This window comes from Mytilus edulis, chromosome 1, assembly GCF_963676685.1.
Source record: "Mytilus edulis chromosome 1, xbMytEdul2.2, whole genome shotgun sequence".
Lineage (NCBI taxonomy): Eukaryota > Metazoa > Mollusca > Bivalvia > Mytilida > Mytilidae > Mytilus > Mytilus edulis.
Genome location: NC_092344.1, coordinates 32070810 through 32089726, shown reverse-complemented (window position 1 = coordinate 32089726; position 18917 = coordinate 32070810). Strand labels below are relative to the sequence as shown.

General features: G+C 31.1%; 1 protein-coding gene across 2 annotated transcripts in view; it reads right to left on the bottom strand.

The window, feature by feature from the left end:
* Nucleotides 1–13484, bottom strand: part of LOC139529900 (uncharacterized) — a 49680-nt gene extending 36196 nt beyond the window's left edge. Inside the window, exons 1-5 of one of the 2 annotated variants that reach the window (XM_071325863.1) lie at nucleotides 13365–13484; nucleotides 12280–12386; nucleotides 10553–11128; nucleotides 9121–9699; nucleotides 8569–8667 (exon numbers count right to left, since the gene is read on the bottom strand). In XM_071325863.1, the coding sequence (XP_071181964.1) occupies nucleotides 8569–8667; nucleotides 9121–9699; nucleotides 10553–11093 (1219 nt within the window). In that variant the 5' untranslated portion in view covers nucleotides 11094–11128; nucleotides 12280–12386; nucleotides 13365–13484. Of the gene's footprint in view, nucleotides 1–8568; nucleotides 8668–9120; nucleotides 9700–10552; nucleotides 11129–12279; nucleotides 12387–12929; nucleotides 13065–13364 lie in introns of those variants that run through there. The other variant, XM_071325870.1, reaches the window with a different exon arrangement.
* Between the last annotated feature and the right edge of the window lie 5433 nt (nucleotides 13485–18917).

The window sequence follows — 18917 nt, the reverse complement described above, 5'->3', positions numbered from 1 at the left end:
TTTATATTCTGTATGTCAATGGTATTCCCTAAGTTTATGTGTGCTTTAATTTATATTTACAAAACTGTTAAGGGAATTTAATTATCACCTTTATTTGCACAAGGCTAGGAAATAGGTGTTATAAGTACAAATACAGCTGATATTCAAAGACACTCTACATGTATTGTCTTTATCTTGCAATTGCCAGACAGAAAAGCTCACATTTATTGCATTTATTTTCAACTTACAATATATCAATTTCTGTCTATTTTACCTTTTAGGCAAAGTTATATTAAAAACAAATTCGCAAAATAATTGATGGGTACAGCGAAATGAATCTCGCATGTTCAACAATACTACGCAATTCATAGTAAATAAATATTTATTATAACATAACAATTAATTTCAAGAGCAAAAACAAATATCAAAACTTTGTCCTATTTAACAAAAGTGTATGATTTGTCCTACGCTCAAGAAATTTAAACTAAACGTTAAATTTTCTTAACATGCTGAAATTGACATTGTTGCATGGTTGATTTTGTTTTGAACACATGTACACATTCAAGATTTGAACTTGAAGATATGGAGATAATCCAGCTGTTCGTGTTTTTTCTGATAGCAGAAAATGGGTTTATTTCATATTGCTCTAGCGAAATGTTTGAAAACAAGCAGAAGGTAAATTAATCTTTATTTCGCACAAGGTCAAGCAATATGTCATTGGAATGCGTCTGCAATACACATTCTGGGGTCTTAGCTTCAAGCTTAAGCTTCTTAAATTCCTGGTGACGAAACTGTCAAAAGTAGAATTTTGGAAAAACTTCAAAAAGTAAAGGGTTTTTTTGACTTCAACTTTGAATAAGCCAGTTAACAATAGTTTAATTATAGAGGAACTTTTAGACTTTTGGATTAAACAACAACTTGGAAGTGACAATTTGAAAGAACTTCATCCTTTTCCATCCACCTATTCCCAAACAAGAAGCCAGGATGTAGACCAAGGACTGTTTGTTACTGCAGAAAAATCTTTGGATACATATGGAGAACTCTATGAGGCACATACCAGTATTTGTAATGGAAAGCTAAAAGTATGGAAAAGAACTATGAAAGGACATGTAGCATGTGTAAGACGGATGTGTACCAAGGAGAAATCACATTCCTATTTATGGTCGTCATCATCATACCTTCCGAATGATGAGTTCTTGGTCAATCACAGGATTTGTCATGCATTTTATAGCAGTGGACTTTTGCCAGTACATTACACTAGATTTGTTAATGGGGCAGGAATTGGCTGCATCACTAAAGAGAGAAGATCAAAATTCTTTAGAACATATAAAGAACATGCTGAAAATGAAAGTGTTCAATCAGTTGACAATGCCATAAATGATGAAATTTCTTCATATGACGACCTAGATGGCATCAACATCATGACAGATGCTAGGCACGATTGGAGGAAAAATGCGAAAGATACTACAGTTGTAGCATTAGGAGAAAAAACTCACAAAGTGATGGACTGTGAACATATTACAAAGTCACAGGATAAAGTTGCCCAACGACATGAAAGACTTGGAACACAAATTATTTATGAAAATTTGGAGAATAAAAATGTGTCCATAAAAATTCATGCACATGATAGAAATTTGGCTGTAAATAAATTTGTGAGGGACACTCAATTTACTGTCAATCAGAATGACTTATGGCATGCTGTCAAGGCTGTAAAAAAAGCTGTCACCAAGATTTCCAAAGGTACCAAACGTTCAGAGGGTATAAGTTGGAGTGTACAGCTAGGAGATAAAGTTGAACCCATAGCAACACACATTAACTGGGCTGTCCGTAACTGTGAGCAAAATTCTCTAAAACTGAAGGAAAGTTTGGATAACATTGTTAACCATTATTGTGATAACCATGAAAATTGTCATCATTCATCAAGGTGCAGATTTGATTCAAACTATGAACCATCTAGGACTGTACTTACAAATTTAAAAGCCAGAAAAATGTTAGAGATTGCTATAAAAAGTTCAACTATTTATAAATATCCTCAAGATTACATTCTTGCTAAAGACACATTTTATGTTGAAAGTTTCAATAATGTTGTGAACATATTTCAAGACAAAAGAATTTGCTTTGGTGATGATCAATATAAATTGAGATCAAATTTGGCAGTATGCCATTGGAATGAGAATGTGGACAGAGGCTTTACATCAGTATGGAAATCAAGGAATCCCAATGCACCATCTTCACAGAAAGGAAAGAAAATTTACAAAAAACTAACATATAATTACAGGATAAACATTTGGAACCGCTACATTTCTAGTTTCTATTAAAAACAGAATAATTACACTAATGCATTGAATTTACAAGGGTTAACTATTATCATGCAAATATTTTTGATCATCTTAATCTTGTTATTTGTTAGTTATTCGTTTTAGTCTGGATTATAAATTTCTACACAAAGGTAAATTCCACATGTGTTTGTTTTCTTTAACCATGCTGACTTCTATAAATAATTGATAAGATAGTTAGGCCCCTCCCATTTCCTTATTGGCTTAATTGCTCTCCAACCGGATTTCTATCTAGGTCAGCCCTGGCCTTTAATGTTCATCAATTGAAATATACATTTTTGCAAATTGTTTCATGATAAACGAAGTAATGCTTTTTTTAACAGGAAACCTACTTTTTGATAATCATTTATCTTGAATTAATCGTAAAATTATTATATACTTGATACAATAATAGTTTAAGGTCACAAAGTATCGAATAAATCTGCCAGACATTAAAAACAAATTTCCTTATTTCTTTTTTATATTCATATAAAAAGTTAAAACAAAGAACGATTGAAATCCATATACTTTATATTTGACAATCATAATAACAAACTGGTTTACCGATTCAATATGCCTGATTCTCAATTGAATGTTTTCCTTGTATTAGACCATTAGATACCAGAATATTCGTGATATCTGTATAATTCATTGATTTCGTAGATTCGAACGGTTGGTGACGTATAAAAAACGAGCAACGCTTACACTGTCGACGCACATGCTATCGCTCTTTTATATTCTGTATGTCAATGGTATTCCCTAAGTTTATGTGTGCTTTAATTTATATTTACAAAACTGTTAAGGGAATTTAATTATCACCTTTATTTGCACAAGGCTAGGAAATAGGTGTTATAAGTACAAATACAGCTGATATTCAAAGACACTCTACATGTATTGTCTTTATCTTGCAATTGCCAGACAGAAAAGCTCACATTTATTGCATTTATTTTCAACTTACAATATATCAATTTCTGTCTATTTTACCTTTTAGGCAAAGTTATATTAAAAACAAATTCGCAAAATAATTGATGGGTACAGCGAAATGAATCTCGCATGTTCAACAATACTACGCAATTCATAGTAAATAAATATTTATTATAACATAACAATTAATTTCAAGAGCAAAAACAAATATCAAAACTTTGTCCTATTTAACAAAAGTGTATGATTTGTCCTACGCTCAAGAAATTTAAACTAAACGTTAAATTTTCTTAACATGCTGAAATTGACATTGTTGCATGGTTGATTTTGTTTTGAACACATGTACACATTCAAGATTTGAACTTGAAGATATGGAGATAATCCAGCTGTTCGTGTTTTTTCTGATAGCAGAAAATGGGTTTATTTCATATTGCTCTAGCGAAATGTTTGAAAACAAGCAGAAGGTAAATTAATCTTTATTTCGCACAAGGTCAAGCAATATGTCATTGGAATGCGTCTGCAATACACATTCTGGGGTCTTAGCTTCAAGCTTAAGCTTCTTAAATTCCTGGTGACGAAACTGTCAAAAGTAGAATTTTGGAAAAACTTCAAAAAGTAAAGGGTTTTTTTGACTTCAACTTTGAATAAGCCAGTTAACAATAGTTTAATTATAGAGGAACTTTTAGACTTTTGGATTAAACAACAACTTGGAAGTGACAATTTGAAAGAACTTCATCCTTTTCCATCCACCTATTCCCAAACAAGAAGCCAGGATGTAGACCAAGGACTGTTTGTTACTGCAGAAAAATCTTTGGATACATATGGAGAACTCTATGAGGCACATACCAGTATTTGTAATGGAAAGCTAAAAGTATGGAAAAGAACTATGAAAGGACATGTAGCATGTGTAAGACGGATGTGTACCAAGGAGAAATCACATTCCTATTTATGGTCGTCATCATCATACCTTCCGAATGATGAGTTCTTGGTCAATCACAGGATTTGTCATGCATTTTATAGCAGTGGACTTTTGCCAGTACATTACACTAGATTTGTTAATGGGGCAGGAATTGGCTGCATCACTAAAGAGAGAAGATCAAAATTCTTTAGAACATATAAAGAACATGCTGAAAATGAAAGTGTTCAATCAGTTGACAATGCCATAAATGATGAAATTTCTTCATATGACGACCTAGATGGCATCAACATCATGACAGATGCTAGGCACGATTGGAGGAAAAATGCGAAAGATACTACAGTTGTAGCATTAGGAGAAAAAACTCACAAAGTGATGGACTGTGAACATATTACAAAGTCACAGGATAAAGTTGCCCAACGACATGAAAGACTTGGAACACAAATTATTTATGAAAATTTGGAGAATAAAAATGTGTCCATAAAAATTCATGCACATGATAGAAATTTGGCTGTAAATAAATTTGTGAGGGACACTCAATTTACTGTCAATCAGAATGACTTATGGCATGCTGTCAAGGCTGTAAAAAAAGCTGTCACCAAGATTTCCAAAGGTACCAAACGTTCAGAGGGTATAAGTTGGAGTGTACAGCTAGGAGATAAAGTTGAACCCATAGCAACACACATTAACTGGGCTGTCCGTAACTGTGAGCAAAATTCTCTAAAACTGAAGGAAAGTTTGGATAACATTGTTAACCATTATTGTGATAACCATGAAAATTGTCATCATTCATCAAGGTGCAGATTTGATTCAAACTATGAACCATCTAGGACTGTACTTACAAATTTAAAAGCCAGAAAAATGTTAGAGATTGCTATAAAAAGTTCAACTATTTATAAATATCCTCAAGATTACATTCTTGCTAAAGACACATTTTATGTTGAAAGTTTCAATAATGTTGTGAACATATTTCAAGACAAAAGAATTTGCTTTGGTGATGATCAATATAAATTGAGATCAAATTTGGCAGTATGCCATTGGAATGAGAATGTGGACAGAGGCTTTACATCAGTATGGAAATCAAGGAATCCCAATGCACCATCTTCACAGAAAGGAAAGAAAATTTACAAAAAACTAACATATAATTACAGGATAAACATTTGGAACCGCTACATTTCTAGTTTCTATTAAAAACAGAATAATTACACTAATGCATTGAATTTACAAGGGTTAACTATTATCATGCAAATATTTTTGATCATCTTAATCTTGTTATTTGTTAGTTATTCGTTTTAGTCTGGATTATAAATTTCTACACAAAGGTAAATTCCACATGTGTTTGTTTTCTTTAACCATGCTGACTTCTATAAATAATTGATAAGATAGTTAGGCCCCTCCCATTTCCTTATTGGCTTAATTGCTCTCCAACCGGATTTCTATCTAGGTCAGCCCTGGCCTTTAATGTTCATCAATTGAAATATACATTTTTGCAAATTGTTTCATGATAAACGAAGTAATGCTTTTTTTAACAGGAAACCTACTTTTTGATAATCATTTATCTTGAATTAATCGTAAAATTATTATATACTTGATACAATAATAGTTTAAGGTCACAAAGTATCGAATAAATCTGCCAGACATTAAAAACAAATTTCCTTATTTCTTTTTTATATTCATATAAAAAGTTAAAACAAAGAACGATTGAAATCCATATACTTTATATTTGACAATCATAATAACAAACTGGTTTACCGATTCAATATGCCTGATTCTCAATTGAATGTTTTCCTTGTATTAGACCATTAGATACCAGAATATTCGTGATATCTGTATAATTCATTGATTTCGTAGATTCGAACGGTTGGTGACGTATAAAAAACGAGCAACGCTTACACTGTCGACGCACATGCTATCGCTCTTTTATATTCTGTATGTCAATGGTATTCCCTAAGTTTATGTGTGCTTTAATTTATATTTACAAAACTGTTAAGGGAATTTAATTATCACCTTTATTTGCACAAGGCTAGGAAATAGGTGTTATAAGTACAAATACAGCTGATATTCAAAGACACTCTACATGTATTGTCTTTATCCTGCAATTACCAGACAGAAAAGCTCACATTTATTGCATTTATTTTCAACTTACAATATATCAATTTCTGTCTATTTTACCTTTTAGGCAAAGTTATATTAAAAACAAATTCGCAAAATAATTGATGGGTACAGCGAAATGAATCTCGCATGTTCAACAATACTACGCAATTCATAGTAAATAAATATTTATTATAACATAACAATTAATTTCAAGAGCAAAAACAAATATCAAAACTTTGTCCTATTTAACAAAAGTGTATGATTTGTCCTACGCTCAAGAAATTTAAACTAAACGTTAAATTTTCTTAACATGCTGAAATTGACATTGTTGCATGGTTGATTTTGTTTTGAACACATGTACACATTCAAGATTTGAACTTGAAGATATGGAGATAATCCAGCTGTTCGTGTTTTTTTCTGATAACGAAAATGGGTTTATTTCATATTGCTCTAGCGAAATGTTTGAAAGCAAGCAGAAGGTAAATTAATCTTTATTTCGCACAAGGTCAAGCAATATGTCATTGGAATGCGTCTGCAATACACATTCTGGGGTCTTAGCTTCGTACAACACTCGTCAACAGTAATATACAAACGTAGTCCGGCATTGGGCGGAGCTTTCAAACGATAACTGAATAGTATACATATACAGACTAGCGATAAATGTTGGGCTGTTGGTGTATATTAAAGACACCAAATTGCAGGATACATATTTTAAAGGGATTACTGAGATCTGAACATTATTAAACTACGGTTGCCGCTAAAACACATATATGTTTGATATAACATTGATTTTAATATTGTGTGTTGAAAAACTTAGTGATATATTGTGACCAATAGGTTCTATGTTATAAATTTGATCCAATAGATAGCGTAGGACATGACGGTAGGTGATGCACATTTTTTGCAGATTGGAATAGGAAAAAAATTGCAAGCAATAATGATAACCGGAAAGAGACAAAAAGGATTATGTTATGCCTCGAGATTTGCTTTTCAAATTTAGTTTACTCTAAATTATTCTTTTCCATACTTCATATGGACAACAACGATTCGATATCGCATTAAATTTCTTTCTCAACTGTTTTTTTTTAAGTTGATGCATATGCTCAAATTCTCGATATTAACAATTTGTGTTCCAAATATCAACGACTGTCTATATAGACATTTCAGGTTATCCTGGTTCATCCGTTTCAATTGCCGATATTAAAGATATTAATTTAGTATCGGCATTTATTTTTTTCATCATCTGATTTGTTCTGTTAATGAAATCGTTCTATTTTCTTATTCTGCAGTGGTCAAAGACATGAAGTCGATATCGAAACTTTATGTTTCTAATGTTAAGATGCTGCAGTTGTGCATGTAGACAATATAATTTTGCCGTTTTGCAACCATTGAATATGTCACAATATCGACAATATGGATTCGATATCGATATTTTTAAATGTTCCTCATGGTTTGTTTATCTATTCGTTTCAATCTGTTTATTTTGAATATTTCAAATAAAAGAACTCTCTATCTGACACAAAATGGACGTGGCTATAAAAAAATATCGGTCACCGTATTGTCTTCAAGAATGAGCATCATTAATACAGGCATGACGAAAAATCAATTATGCAAAAAGGAAAGCAAAAATAATGATTGTGTGTAAAACGATTAAAAAACAAATACAGTATGGCAGGCATTATCCATCAACTACTGTAAATTTAAGATTTTTTATTGCTTTAGACAGCCACATATCGCATGCTGCGGAGTTAAACATAATTTTACACACTCAACCCTCCTCCTAATCTGGGACAATGGGACAGCATACACTAGAAAAGCTGTAAATATCAGTTTGAAAGGATTTGATTCGTAAAACTGAAAGTGTGCACAACACCAACAAAACTAACAAAGAGACAAACAAAAACGCTCTGATCCAAAAATTATTAAAATTTCTGTTAATGAATAAACATGATTTCTAAGTATAAAATATCAATCAGTTCAAATATTTCAAAAGATTGAATAAAAACTAAATACAGTCCTTGTTTTTATGACCTTTGTATGTAACAATGTTTTATAACGAAAACATATCAACGCTATTGAAATTACCTTTTTAATAGTTTGGTTTACTTACAAAAACCAGTGTGTTATGACGAACAGAGTGTAATTTGGAGAAGTAATTACATGGTGATCTCGTATATTTATGATGGAGAACATTTAAGAATTTGCCTTTGTTGTGATGAAAGTCGTAATTTTTTTTTCTATATATTGTCATTTCTGGGGTTCATTATATCTGAAAAAAAATGTATGTAATCCGTTCTCATCAAGAAATGGCGAATTTAAAGGATAGGATATATATAATCTTACCTTCTAATTCTTTGTTCTGTATCATCATTCGAAGATCCATAAGACTTTGTTCAAAAGAGTCACCCCAGTAGAATTTAACTGGCTTACGTTCATAATGCACTAAAAGATCGAAAGATATTTTAAGGTCAAGTTAATGTTGTATTATAAAATATAAAAAGGTAATAGTTGTATTTGACAATTCAATTGTGTAAGCCCTTATAAATATTCGCATTTTCAAATCAAATCGGAATCTTCGTTCTAGTAACTAGTAAAAGTTTGATATTCAAATATTCTTTTTAACAAAAACAAAAAACAAATCTTATACAAACTGCATGTTATATTTTTTTTGGCAGACATGATAGTATATAAATCCATCTGATGTATTTTTGTTCGTATCGTTTTTCTTTTTTTCAGTTCTTCAATATGATTAAGTTCTCATTTTATCTAAAACATGTCATCTTCCTGAAGAAAATAATATTACCCTTTTCTTATCACTCTGTAAATTTTATCATTTTTTGAAATCAGATAAAATTTATTAAGATTTGTATTCCAATACTTTCTCTCATATCTTACGTTTAAGATTCTCCAATTCTTTTGCAGCATTTTCGTACTTTGTTTGCATTTGTGTATCCATCACACAGGTCTTGCAGTAAATCACGTTTTGTTTATAACTATTTTGTCCGGTCAAATGATTATCAATTCTTTCACCTATTTCACTAAATGTTACAAAATAGGCATCAAAATCATTCTTGTTAATGTTTGCATCACATCTATGCGCTATTTCATTTCGAAACATTCGGATACGTTCCACATCATCCGCAATAAGCAGATCAGTTGGATGAGGATCCTTTCCCCATCCTTTTGAAGGAGACGCTATTAATGAAAAATATCTTAAAAGCTTATAAATAAGAGGTATATCCAAGCAAGAAAAAGAATTCGTCAAATTAGATGTCTTCAAATCAGTTTGTTGTTTTAAATAACATGAACTGAGAAAGGCGTTGTCGAAACTCTTATACAAGTTTTGGGGAGTAATTCTTGACAAAATTAGTTCTCTAAGAATATCTGGAAAAATGTCAGTGATCACAATTGCAATTCTTGAGTACAATTCCCTCATCATGGTTTTACCATCAGTTTTCAAAATGGATGGAATCACTAGTGAAAAGCAAAAGAAAACAACATATATTTAGACAAGTTAGAATAAAAAGCTTCAATGATATACAATATGCAAAAAATGTTCAATTGCATGTATATATATTTAACTTGCTGAATGCTTATTCTTTTCTATTGGCTCCTTTGAAATCGATCTAAAGTACCTTCTCTCTCTTTCTGGCAAATTATAACTTGTCTCTTTTAGTGACACACAGTTAACCATGTGATTGGTACTTATTACATATAGGCATACGTATGCTCTGTTTCCGAAGACTGTTTTTTCTGCTAGTAGGCATTGTCCTTAGAGTTTTGATATTTTAATAACATTTTTTTTATATACTTTATCTAAAGTTTTTTTCATAGCTAACAACATGACACGACAATACTGAGTTAGAGAATGAAACATTTTGTCAGTGATCACAACTAATCAGATTAAAATGACCAAGAAAAACAATTATACGTCACCTTAAAGCTATCATCAGTCGGGAAACAGTCGGGAAAATTTATACCGTATATTCAACTATAGACGGATCCGACGAGAAAAATATAACCAATTCAAACGAGAAAAGTAACGGCCTATAATTTTTACAAAAACATTTTCGGAAAATCAAACATGAACTCAAGACATCTATTGAATTTTAGGTTCTTTACTTGGGACAGGTGTTTTACAGAATGTGGCAGAGTTAAAAATGATTGTGAGTGGTCCACCGCCCCTTACCCTGGGACAATGATGGTACATCAGAACATAAGAGCACATTATAAAATTAAGCTGCTTATCTCAGTTAATCGTTACGAAGCACAAATAAACTAACAAACAGAAAAACAGTAGACACATTAATTTGTCTTCTAACCCTACCTGTTATTGGATGTTTCTGTAATAAATGCTCTAGGATGTCAAGGAGCTCAGATGTATCTATGTGCTGAATATGTAGATTCTTATATAATTGTTGACAATTATCACCTTTTAGGTATCCATCCACTCTTTCTATTATCCTTTTTACATTTTCCTCAAATGTAGTAGGAAAAATCTTTGTAATTTCCTCTGAAGATTTACTTACAATTTCATTCGAAAAATTAAGTATCCTTTGAATATCATCAGAAATTTCAACGTCTGTGTCATGCGGACTATTGCCCCATTTACACTTAGGTTCGTCAATTAAATTTTCAAACCGAAGTATTTTATAGCAAATATCTATCGTGAAATTATCCATATTTGGAAGCATTTTCATTAAATCAATATCGGCATCCGTTAGCACTGTATTCAATGTTTTGTTTATAAACATTCTGTGAAGTTTTCCTGGTGTAATATTATCTTTTAAAATCATTTGTATCATCGTTGGAAACAGTCTCAGAACAAAAACCCCTAATGTGGCATGTATTTTCTTAGCACTATCCATCCTTCTGTTCCTTGTCGGCTTTTACTTGACCTCCACTGTAAGTAAAACATTGACTTCAGTTTTACATTACACAAATAAATAAAAGCACCAAAAAACAATGACAGGACAAAACTGTATAAAGTTTCAACAATTTTACTTTGTTTGATGGACAGTAAAGCAGCTTACGACTATTGAGAAATGTATCCGGACAATTACAACACTATTGGAACTTGCACTCCGCTGTGTCTAAGCTACCCTGGTAAAATTTTCTTCGACTCAACATCATCTAATATGAAGTACGATGTAGGACCAATGACATATATATAACAAAACAGGAAGTGATATTTGTATAAAATCGTTGATTATAAATACATATATTGCTAGTATTGGTTGTGAGTTGTTAAATTCTCTACAATCGTTCTAGGTTTATCAAATGCACGTCTAAATGATGTTATAATAAAGCTTCTGTTAAATCATTTTGTTTCTTGCCTGTGCATGTTGTTTCCACAACGGAAGTAAAGATATAAAAATGCATAAATTATGTATTTTTCATCGTTTTTGTGAAAACAATACATGTGACGTCATCAGATTAAAATCTTTATGTTTTTCATTTATATTTCTTGACCCTATGCATTTCTAAACATGATGTGTCAATTTGAAATAGTTATCAAATGTTTTATTTTTCTCAGTCAAAACAAGGACTTAATGCCCCTACTCCTTTTACTTATTGGCAAAGTAGTCACTGGACTAGTCTTGGCACTAACCATTGATACATTTTTGTCCATGTTGGTAAACACAGGAGACATATATGGGGACATTGATGTATATATGCCATAACCATTTAATAGTCAAACACATTTGTATGTACCAACCACGATAAGGTATGCCGACAAAAGAATTTTTAAGATGTATCATCTCGAATTATCATCCCTTACCTTCTGATCATAAGGTTAGAAATATGAAGAGAAAAAACTCGTATCTTGTCGTCTTTTAAAGAGATTTCTGTCGTAAATACATCATATCGACATCTGGCAGACTGACATTAATATCAACTATTTCCAGGATTCAGTTAATTGCAAATGCGCTGCAAAATTGAAGCTTTATTTGATTCATTATTTTAAATAAACATGATCATTTAATAACTTGCAGCGAAAACACTTTAAATTCTTTTTGTTTTTAAGCATGATACATGAAAATGGCAACTTACCTGTTTGAATATAGGTACGTGTCTTTCAATAATAAGTATATAGTCTACTTTCGTTTTATTATTACATTAATCACACATCGATTTGAAAAGTTCCTTTGACGCAGAATCTAAAAATACAGTGGGAATTTTCTTGATGTTTAATAATCAAAATAAGACATCAAAAGACAATGAATAAATTACATAATGCAATTACCACTACTAGCGATCTAAATCACTTCAGATTTATGAAATATATGTGGAAATTGTACGGGTTTTATTAAAATACATTTACATAGCTCCGATTTCAATACAGTGAGGAATTTTATACAGTTCAATGATCTTTTTCAAAGATTAGTGTTTGTAAGCGACATTTTGCAAATTGTTCATGCATGTTCAAATCTGGTGACAACTGTCGTCCTGTTCGTGATGAAATATATTGATATGTCAAACAAGGCAAAAACATCCCATACACTAATGGGTTGATAACTGTCTTTTGTCTTACTCATAGACTTTATGGATTGTATGCACCATTATCACACGTATATTTTAAAACCCTAATACTTGAACGAATATAAAAGTTTGAAATGAAATACAAAGTTCTCAAGGGCATAACTGTTACAAATAGATATAACTGAAGATTAAGAAAATAAAATACAAATGAAACAACAAACCATTTAAAAGAAAACCAGGGGCAATTCAAGTGCTTTTTGAGCATACGCAGTTTCCACTCAACGTGTGTTAACCGTTGTGTTACAACGGTAGAGAGAGTGTCTTTGATTTATTTTTGGTGTACCAGACTGTTGTAAGATCTTGTAAAGCCAGACAGTTTTGACACTCTCAATCTCCATTTTAGTGCAAGCATAAGCAATGTCTTCAAGATGGTTCCATTCGCTCACTTTATTTTACTAAGAATGATTTAGAATATTTTTGTTTTGCTAGTTGAAATCTAAGAACACCTTTTGCAGTTCATTGGCTTGTTTTTTCCAATCAATATTTATCATGTTTATTCACTAAATTATTGTCTGGTAAATTATTTTTATTATTGTCAAATTTCTTGGCAGTTGTTATGCTATTTAGTCTTTAGTGCATTCAGATATCTTAAATACTTTGTTATATGTAGTTGTATAATGATGGAATAGCCAACATGCTCCTCCTAGATAATTCAAGTCACAAACTTCATTGTAAACATTTGTCTGCCAAACCATCACTGGGAGCTGACATGTTGCCCAAGGGAGATAAGTCAATGGAAGAGCATAAAAGATGTACTCCCTGGTTTCAGACAATTTATTGATTTTTGCACTTGCAGTACAAAAAAGTCTTATTTCATTCTTTATACAAATTTATTTTACATTTTAAATGATTTTATGAGCCATTTTATTACTAATTGTGTTTAGAATTTAATTAATATAAAAATCAAAATGTGTCAATTCTGGACTAAAATCACCACTCTTCCAAGGCATGAATTAATATGTAATAGTCATTTGCCAAGCTTAATTTTTTGTTTTAATATAAAAAAAATACCCTAAAATTAAAACCGTTTTAGGTTGCAAACATATCTGGAATGGATCTTGCAAGTTAGAAGGAAATAAAAACCATGTAAATTCATGTATGAAAAATCCCGTTTTTGTGTCCGTGCTACTGGCAATGTGCCAAATTGTTTAAATTTTCATTTGTATTGACCATAACATAGTAAAATGGATGGGTTCTAGCTTACATTACTCTAAAAACTCAACTACTCCATTTAATATGCTGCTAGGTAATTCTTAAAAGGTATAAAAACGTTGGATTTTTCCTTGGTTTCATTATTAATTTAGAGAATTATGCAAATGAGGCTGTTACTAAAAATAGATAGGATTCTGGGAAAAAATAAGTCTTTTATTTTTTGTCAAGGATTAAGATGATGTATAAAAATTTGTCAAGTTGTGATTGTCGATTTGGTCGATTTTCTGAATATTGCATGGTTTTCTGGCGGATTTGCTCTTAATATTTAAGTGAAGTTTATAAAAAAATTGGTGATGAGTAGTATTCTGTTTAATACACCCAATCGTTAAAAAAATATGACATGATTGTGAAAAATGGAACATATCCGAGGTAATCTGTGACTAATATGTTCTATAAATATTATGGTGTCCGTAAAAACTTCAAAGGGATAATTTCAGCTCAACTATTAGAAACTCTTAATGTAATATATATCTTGTAAGCAGCAGCCATCTACCGAGGAAATATTAGACCTAAACAAATATATCGCTTGGCAGATATATATTCTATTAAACCATAAAAGCTTTCCTTTTATATGTATAAGCCAAAAACTGCATTTTACTCCAATGTTCTATGTTTAGCCATGTCGACCATCTTGGCTGTCAGATGGGGTCATCGGACACATTTTTTAAACAAGATGCCCCAATTATGATTGTAGCCAAGTTTGGTAAAATTTTGACAAAGAGTTACAGGGGAGAAATGTTTTGTAAAAGTCAAATATAAAATTGATGTCCATTGAACAAAAGTTGCAGCAATTTTGACCCCACCCCAAACTATTTGAATAAAGTTTTTTTTATCCTGAAATAATTTTTGATGTCTTGAAAAAATTTACAAGCATGACAGTCACATACATGTTCACCAAACAAATATCATTTTATTATGTAAAACGTTTCCACATTTAGCAGAAATATTAAAACTTTATAATAACATATACCAAGATATTACTTTTCAATTTTCTCTTACTGGTAAAAAGTGATTAAAGGTGTAAATTTTATTCCGGTCAGGATCACAGCAATAAAATTACAATAGAATCGTCGTTAAGTATGTTCCAGAATTCATATTTCTTCGTACATCCAGACATTTAAGAATAAAATCCTCTATATAATTTAGTACAAACAACTAGTACATTAATTAATCGAAACTGTATCCTAAAATTTAATCTAAAAAATTCAAACAAAACTAAAGTACATTTTACGAAGCCCTGGATCCTTTCTAAAACGAAGCTTTGTATCTGACTATTTCTGTATGGAATCATGAGCAAATGATTCTCATACTACACTTGACATTTTTCAATCGAAATTGTATAAATATAAAAAAGAAGATGTGGTATGATTGCCAATGAGACAGTTCACCACAGGAAACCCAAATGACACAGAAATTAACAACTATAGGTCTCCGCACGGCCTTCAACAATGAACAAAGCCCATATCGCACAGTCAGCTTTAAAAGGCCCCAAGATGACCATGTAAAACAATTTAAACGAGAAAATAAACGGCCGTATGCATATAAAAAATGAACGATAAACAAAATGTAACATATATACCAACGAAACTCTCAGTTGTATTTGTTGTGATCCGAATTGATAGAGACTATAGAAATAATTTTCGTTATACATTTAAAAGGTTTATATTGTATGGTAGTAAATAAAGTTGTAAAATGAAAAATATAATATTGTTTCATATAATTAAACTGTACCTTAATTGCGATGAAAGTTAAAAGATGTAAGTTTAACCGAGAAAATATTTATAGCTTTTGACACATACGTTAAACATTAAACCAAACATGCCAAAAGAAAAGAAAGGAAAAAAACAATTTAGTAAATAATAACCAGTCAAGTTAAATATAAAACTTTGGTTTGTGATGGATTTACCTCTAAAGACCATAGCATTTAGTACAACAATGGAATAAACCATCAAGTCTTTTTATATATATAATTTGAATAATTAATATGAATTAGATAGGCAACATTAAAAACCATATCATGATTTACGAACAATGCATGAATACAAACAGGCCATAAAATTAAAACACAATTTAAAGGTAGCCTATCGAATGATCGCATTGACAGTCTGAACAATGTGTAAAGACAGCACCGACAGGATGACGGCAATAAAGACACAATCGTATTAAATAAAGATCCTAAACGTTTTAGCAGGCAATACTGACCCAAAACAAGATACAGCGAAAATGTGTGAAATAAAGATAATAACCGTTTTGCAGGCAATGCTGACCCATAACAGGACAGGTGTAATTATTTGAAATAAAGATCATAAAACGTTTTGGCAGGCAATGCTGACCCAAAACAAGACAGTTGTAATTATAAGAAATAAAAATCATAAAATGTTTTGGCAGGCAATGCTGACCCAAAACAAGACAGTTGTAATTATAAGAAATAAAAATCATAAAATGTTTTGGCAGGCAATGCTGGCCCAAAAACAAGACAGTTGTAATTATTAGAAATAAAAAATCATAAAATGTTTTGGCAGGCAATGCTGACCCAAAACAAGACAGTTGTTATTGTATCACTACAAACCATTAAATTTTGAAATGGCCTATATCTGTACTCGACTGTACTGATTTTTACTCGACCAGTCTGAATTGGTCTGACTTTTACTTGACATTACTCGACCCCAGTCTGAACCATACTTGACTGTACTGAATCGTACTTGACCCTTATCTTTGCCGTTGAAAATAGTCCGAACTATTACTCGACTAGTCTGAAACAGTCTTAACCCATTCTCGACATGTACTCGACCTATTTTTCCAGCCTAAACCATACTTAACCAAAGGTCTGAACAATACTCGACCAGTCTGAACCATACTATACCAAAAAACCTCTACTTTTTTAACTGTTAAAATAAATTTCTTTTTAACTGACATATATAACAACAGCCAACAAAATTTATAAAGAATGTTAACCTTATAAAAGAAATATATCTCTGATTATATTTAGGATAGAAACAAATATATTATATATAACTTATATCAAAAAGGGATAAAATTAAATAAATAAATAGAATTGTTTTTCTAATTAGTGGTGAAATATAAAGTATAACCTCTGCTTGGGGGCAAACTCATACATAAGATCACACCTGGTCAGAGGTATTAAATTCTAAATAACATTGATTCAAAATTGCAACATCCTGTTTAAATTAAATAACAAGGCCTTTCGAATATACATGTATGTACTAGATAAGTAATACACGAATCTAAGAAAGTAGGGCTTTCTTTTTACCTTAAAACACACCTGTACTGAGGTAATTAGAACATATTAAAGTGCTTTATGTATGCCATGTTAATTTGACAAAAAATACTTAAATTAATTGAAAATATTTTTTACTGTTACTTTGGAATACATTTCCTTTTTTAAAAAGGTTATCAAGAATGCTATGGAAATTCTATTATCATGATTATATTAAATTCTTGGTTTAATAAAACAAAACAATTAAGCTCTCATCTTTTTATAATTTATTAAGTTGTTTTATATACTATTTTATAATAATTATCTTAATAAAAAAAAACATTCACTGCATTATTACCTGAACTCAACTGACACCATAAATCTATACTAGGCTTAAGTTAATAGTGAAAATAGTCCAGTTACCATAAAATACTTCCGAAATATTCATAAAATTTTGAATAATATTGAAAATATTAATCACAATTCATTTTTTTAGATTATTTGATCAGCTTGTTTTATTTATATTCTAAAAGTTGATATATATTATTATGTAAGTGTTGATTAATATTTAGTTGAAGTTATATTATGATTGATTATTGTGAAATTTTAATTTCAATACTGTATTGAATACATTTTAAATTTCAAGTTTTTGTTCAAATTTCTTTTTTATTAAAATAATTCCTAAATTGATAAAATTCAGTTGATAGATAGAGAATATAGAGAATAGTATAGAGAATAGGTCTAGGTTGGTTAAGACTTGGTCGAGTATGGTTCAGACTAGGTCGAGTATGGTTCAGACTAGGTCGAGTACGGTTCAGAATAGGTCGAGTACGGTTCAGACTAGGTCGAGTACGGTTCAGACTGGTATAAAATGGTTAAGTACTGGTCAAGTACACATTCAAACTGTTAAGTATGGTTCAGACTACAGTCGAGTATTATCAAGTAAATCTCAAAAGAATGCAGACTGGTCGAGTAAAAATCAGTACAGTCGAGTACAGATATAGGTCATTTCAGACTTTTAATGGTTTGTAGTGTATGCAATAAAGATCATAAATGTTTTGTCGGGTAATACTGACCCGCAACAGCTGAAGTATAAAGTTCTGATATTAAATTTGTTCTTTTAAGCTGTAAAAATCCATAAACGCATATGCCTTCAATCCTTGAATCACGGATATTATTAGGACCATTCCATCCAAGAACTGCGGCAGAAGTCTTTATTTGATTTATTTTCCTTCCTCTAAAACTAAGTGCTGTATTTTAGTTACGAGAGTCCTTGACAATTAACGACATAGTCAACTTTAAAGAGATGATGGAATAACAATAGGTGCTTTGATCTTTCATTGTAACTTGGGTCCAGTTGTGTATCAAAATGCTGATCGAAGTCGTATTTTGTAAATTTGTAAAACAGTCAGATTAGGCTTCGGTTAGTCATGTTGATACGACTCGCACTTGTGGATCAAAATTCTAATCTCGAAATTAGGTATGTGTCATTAATGTCAGTGAAACAGCAACCCATCAATATTTGCCATACTGAGCGCTCTTTGTCCATAGTTAAAGCATGAAATAAACAAAATAAGAATATAAATAATGGAGAAAATTAAATTCCTATTAAAAAACAAACTTGATCTTACATAAGGACCACAAACATAACACATGTTAAGGAATAATATGCGATAATTAAATTATCATAGTTGCGCTTCTTTAATAATCAACCATTAAA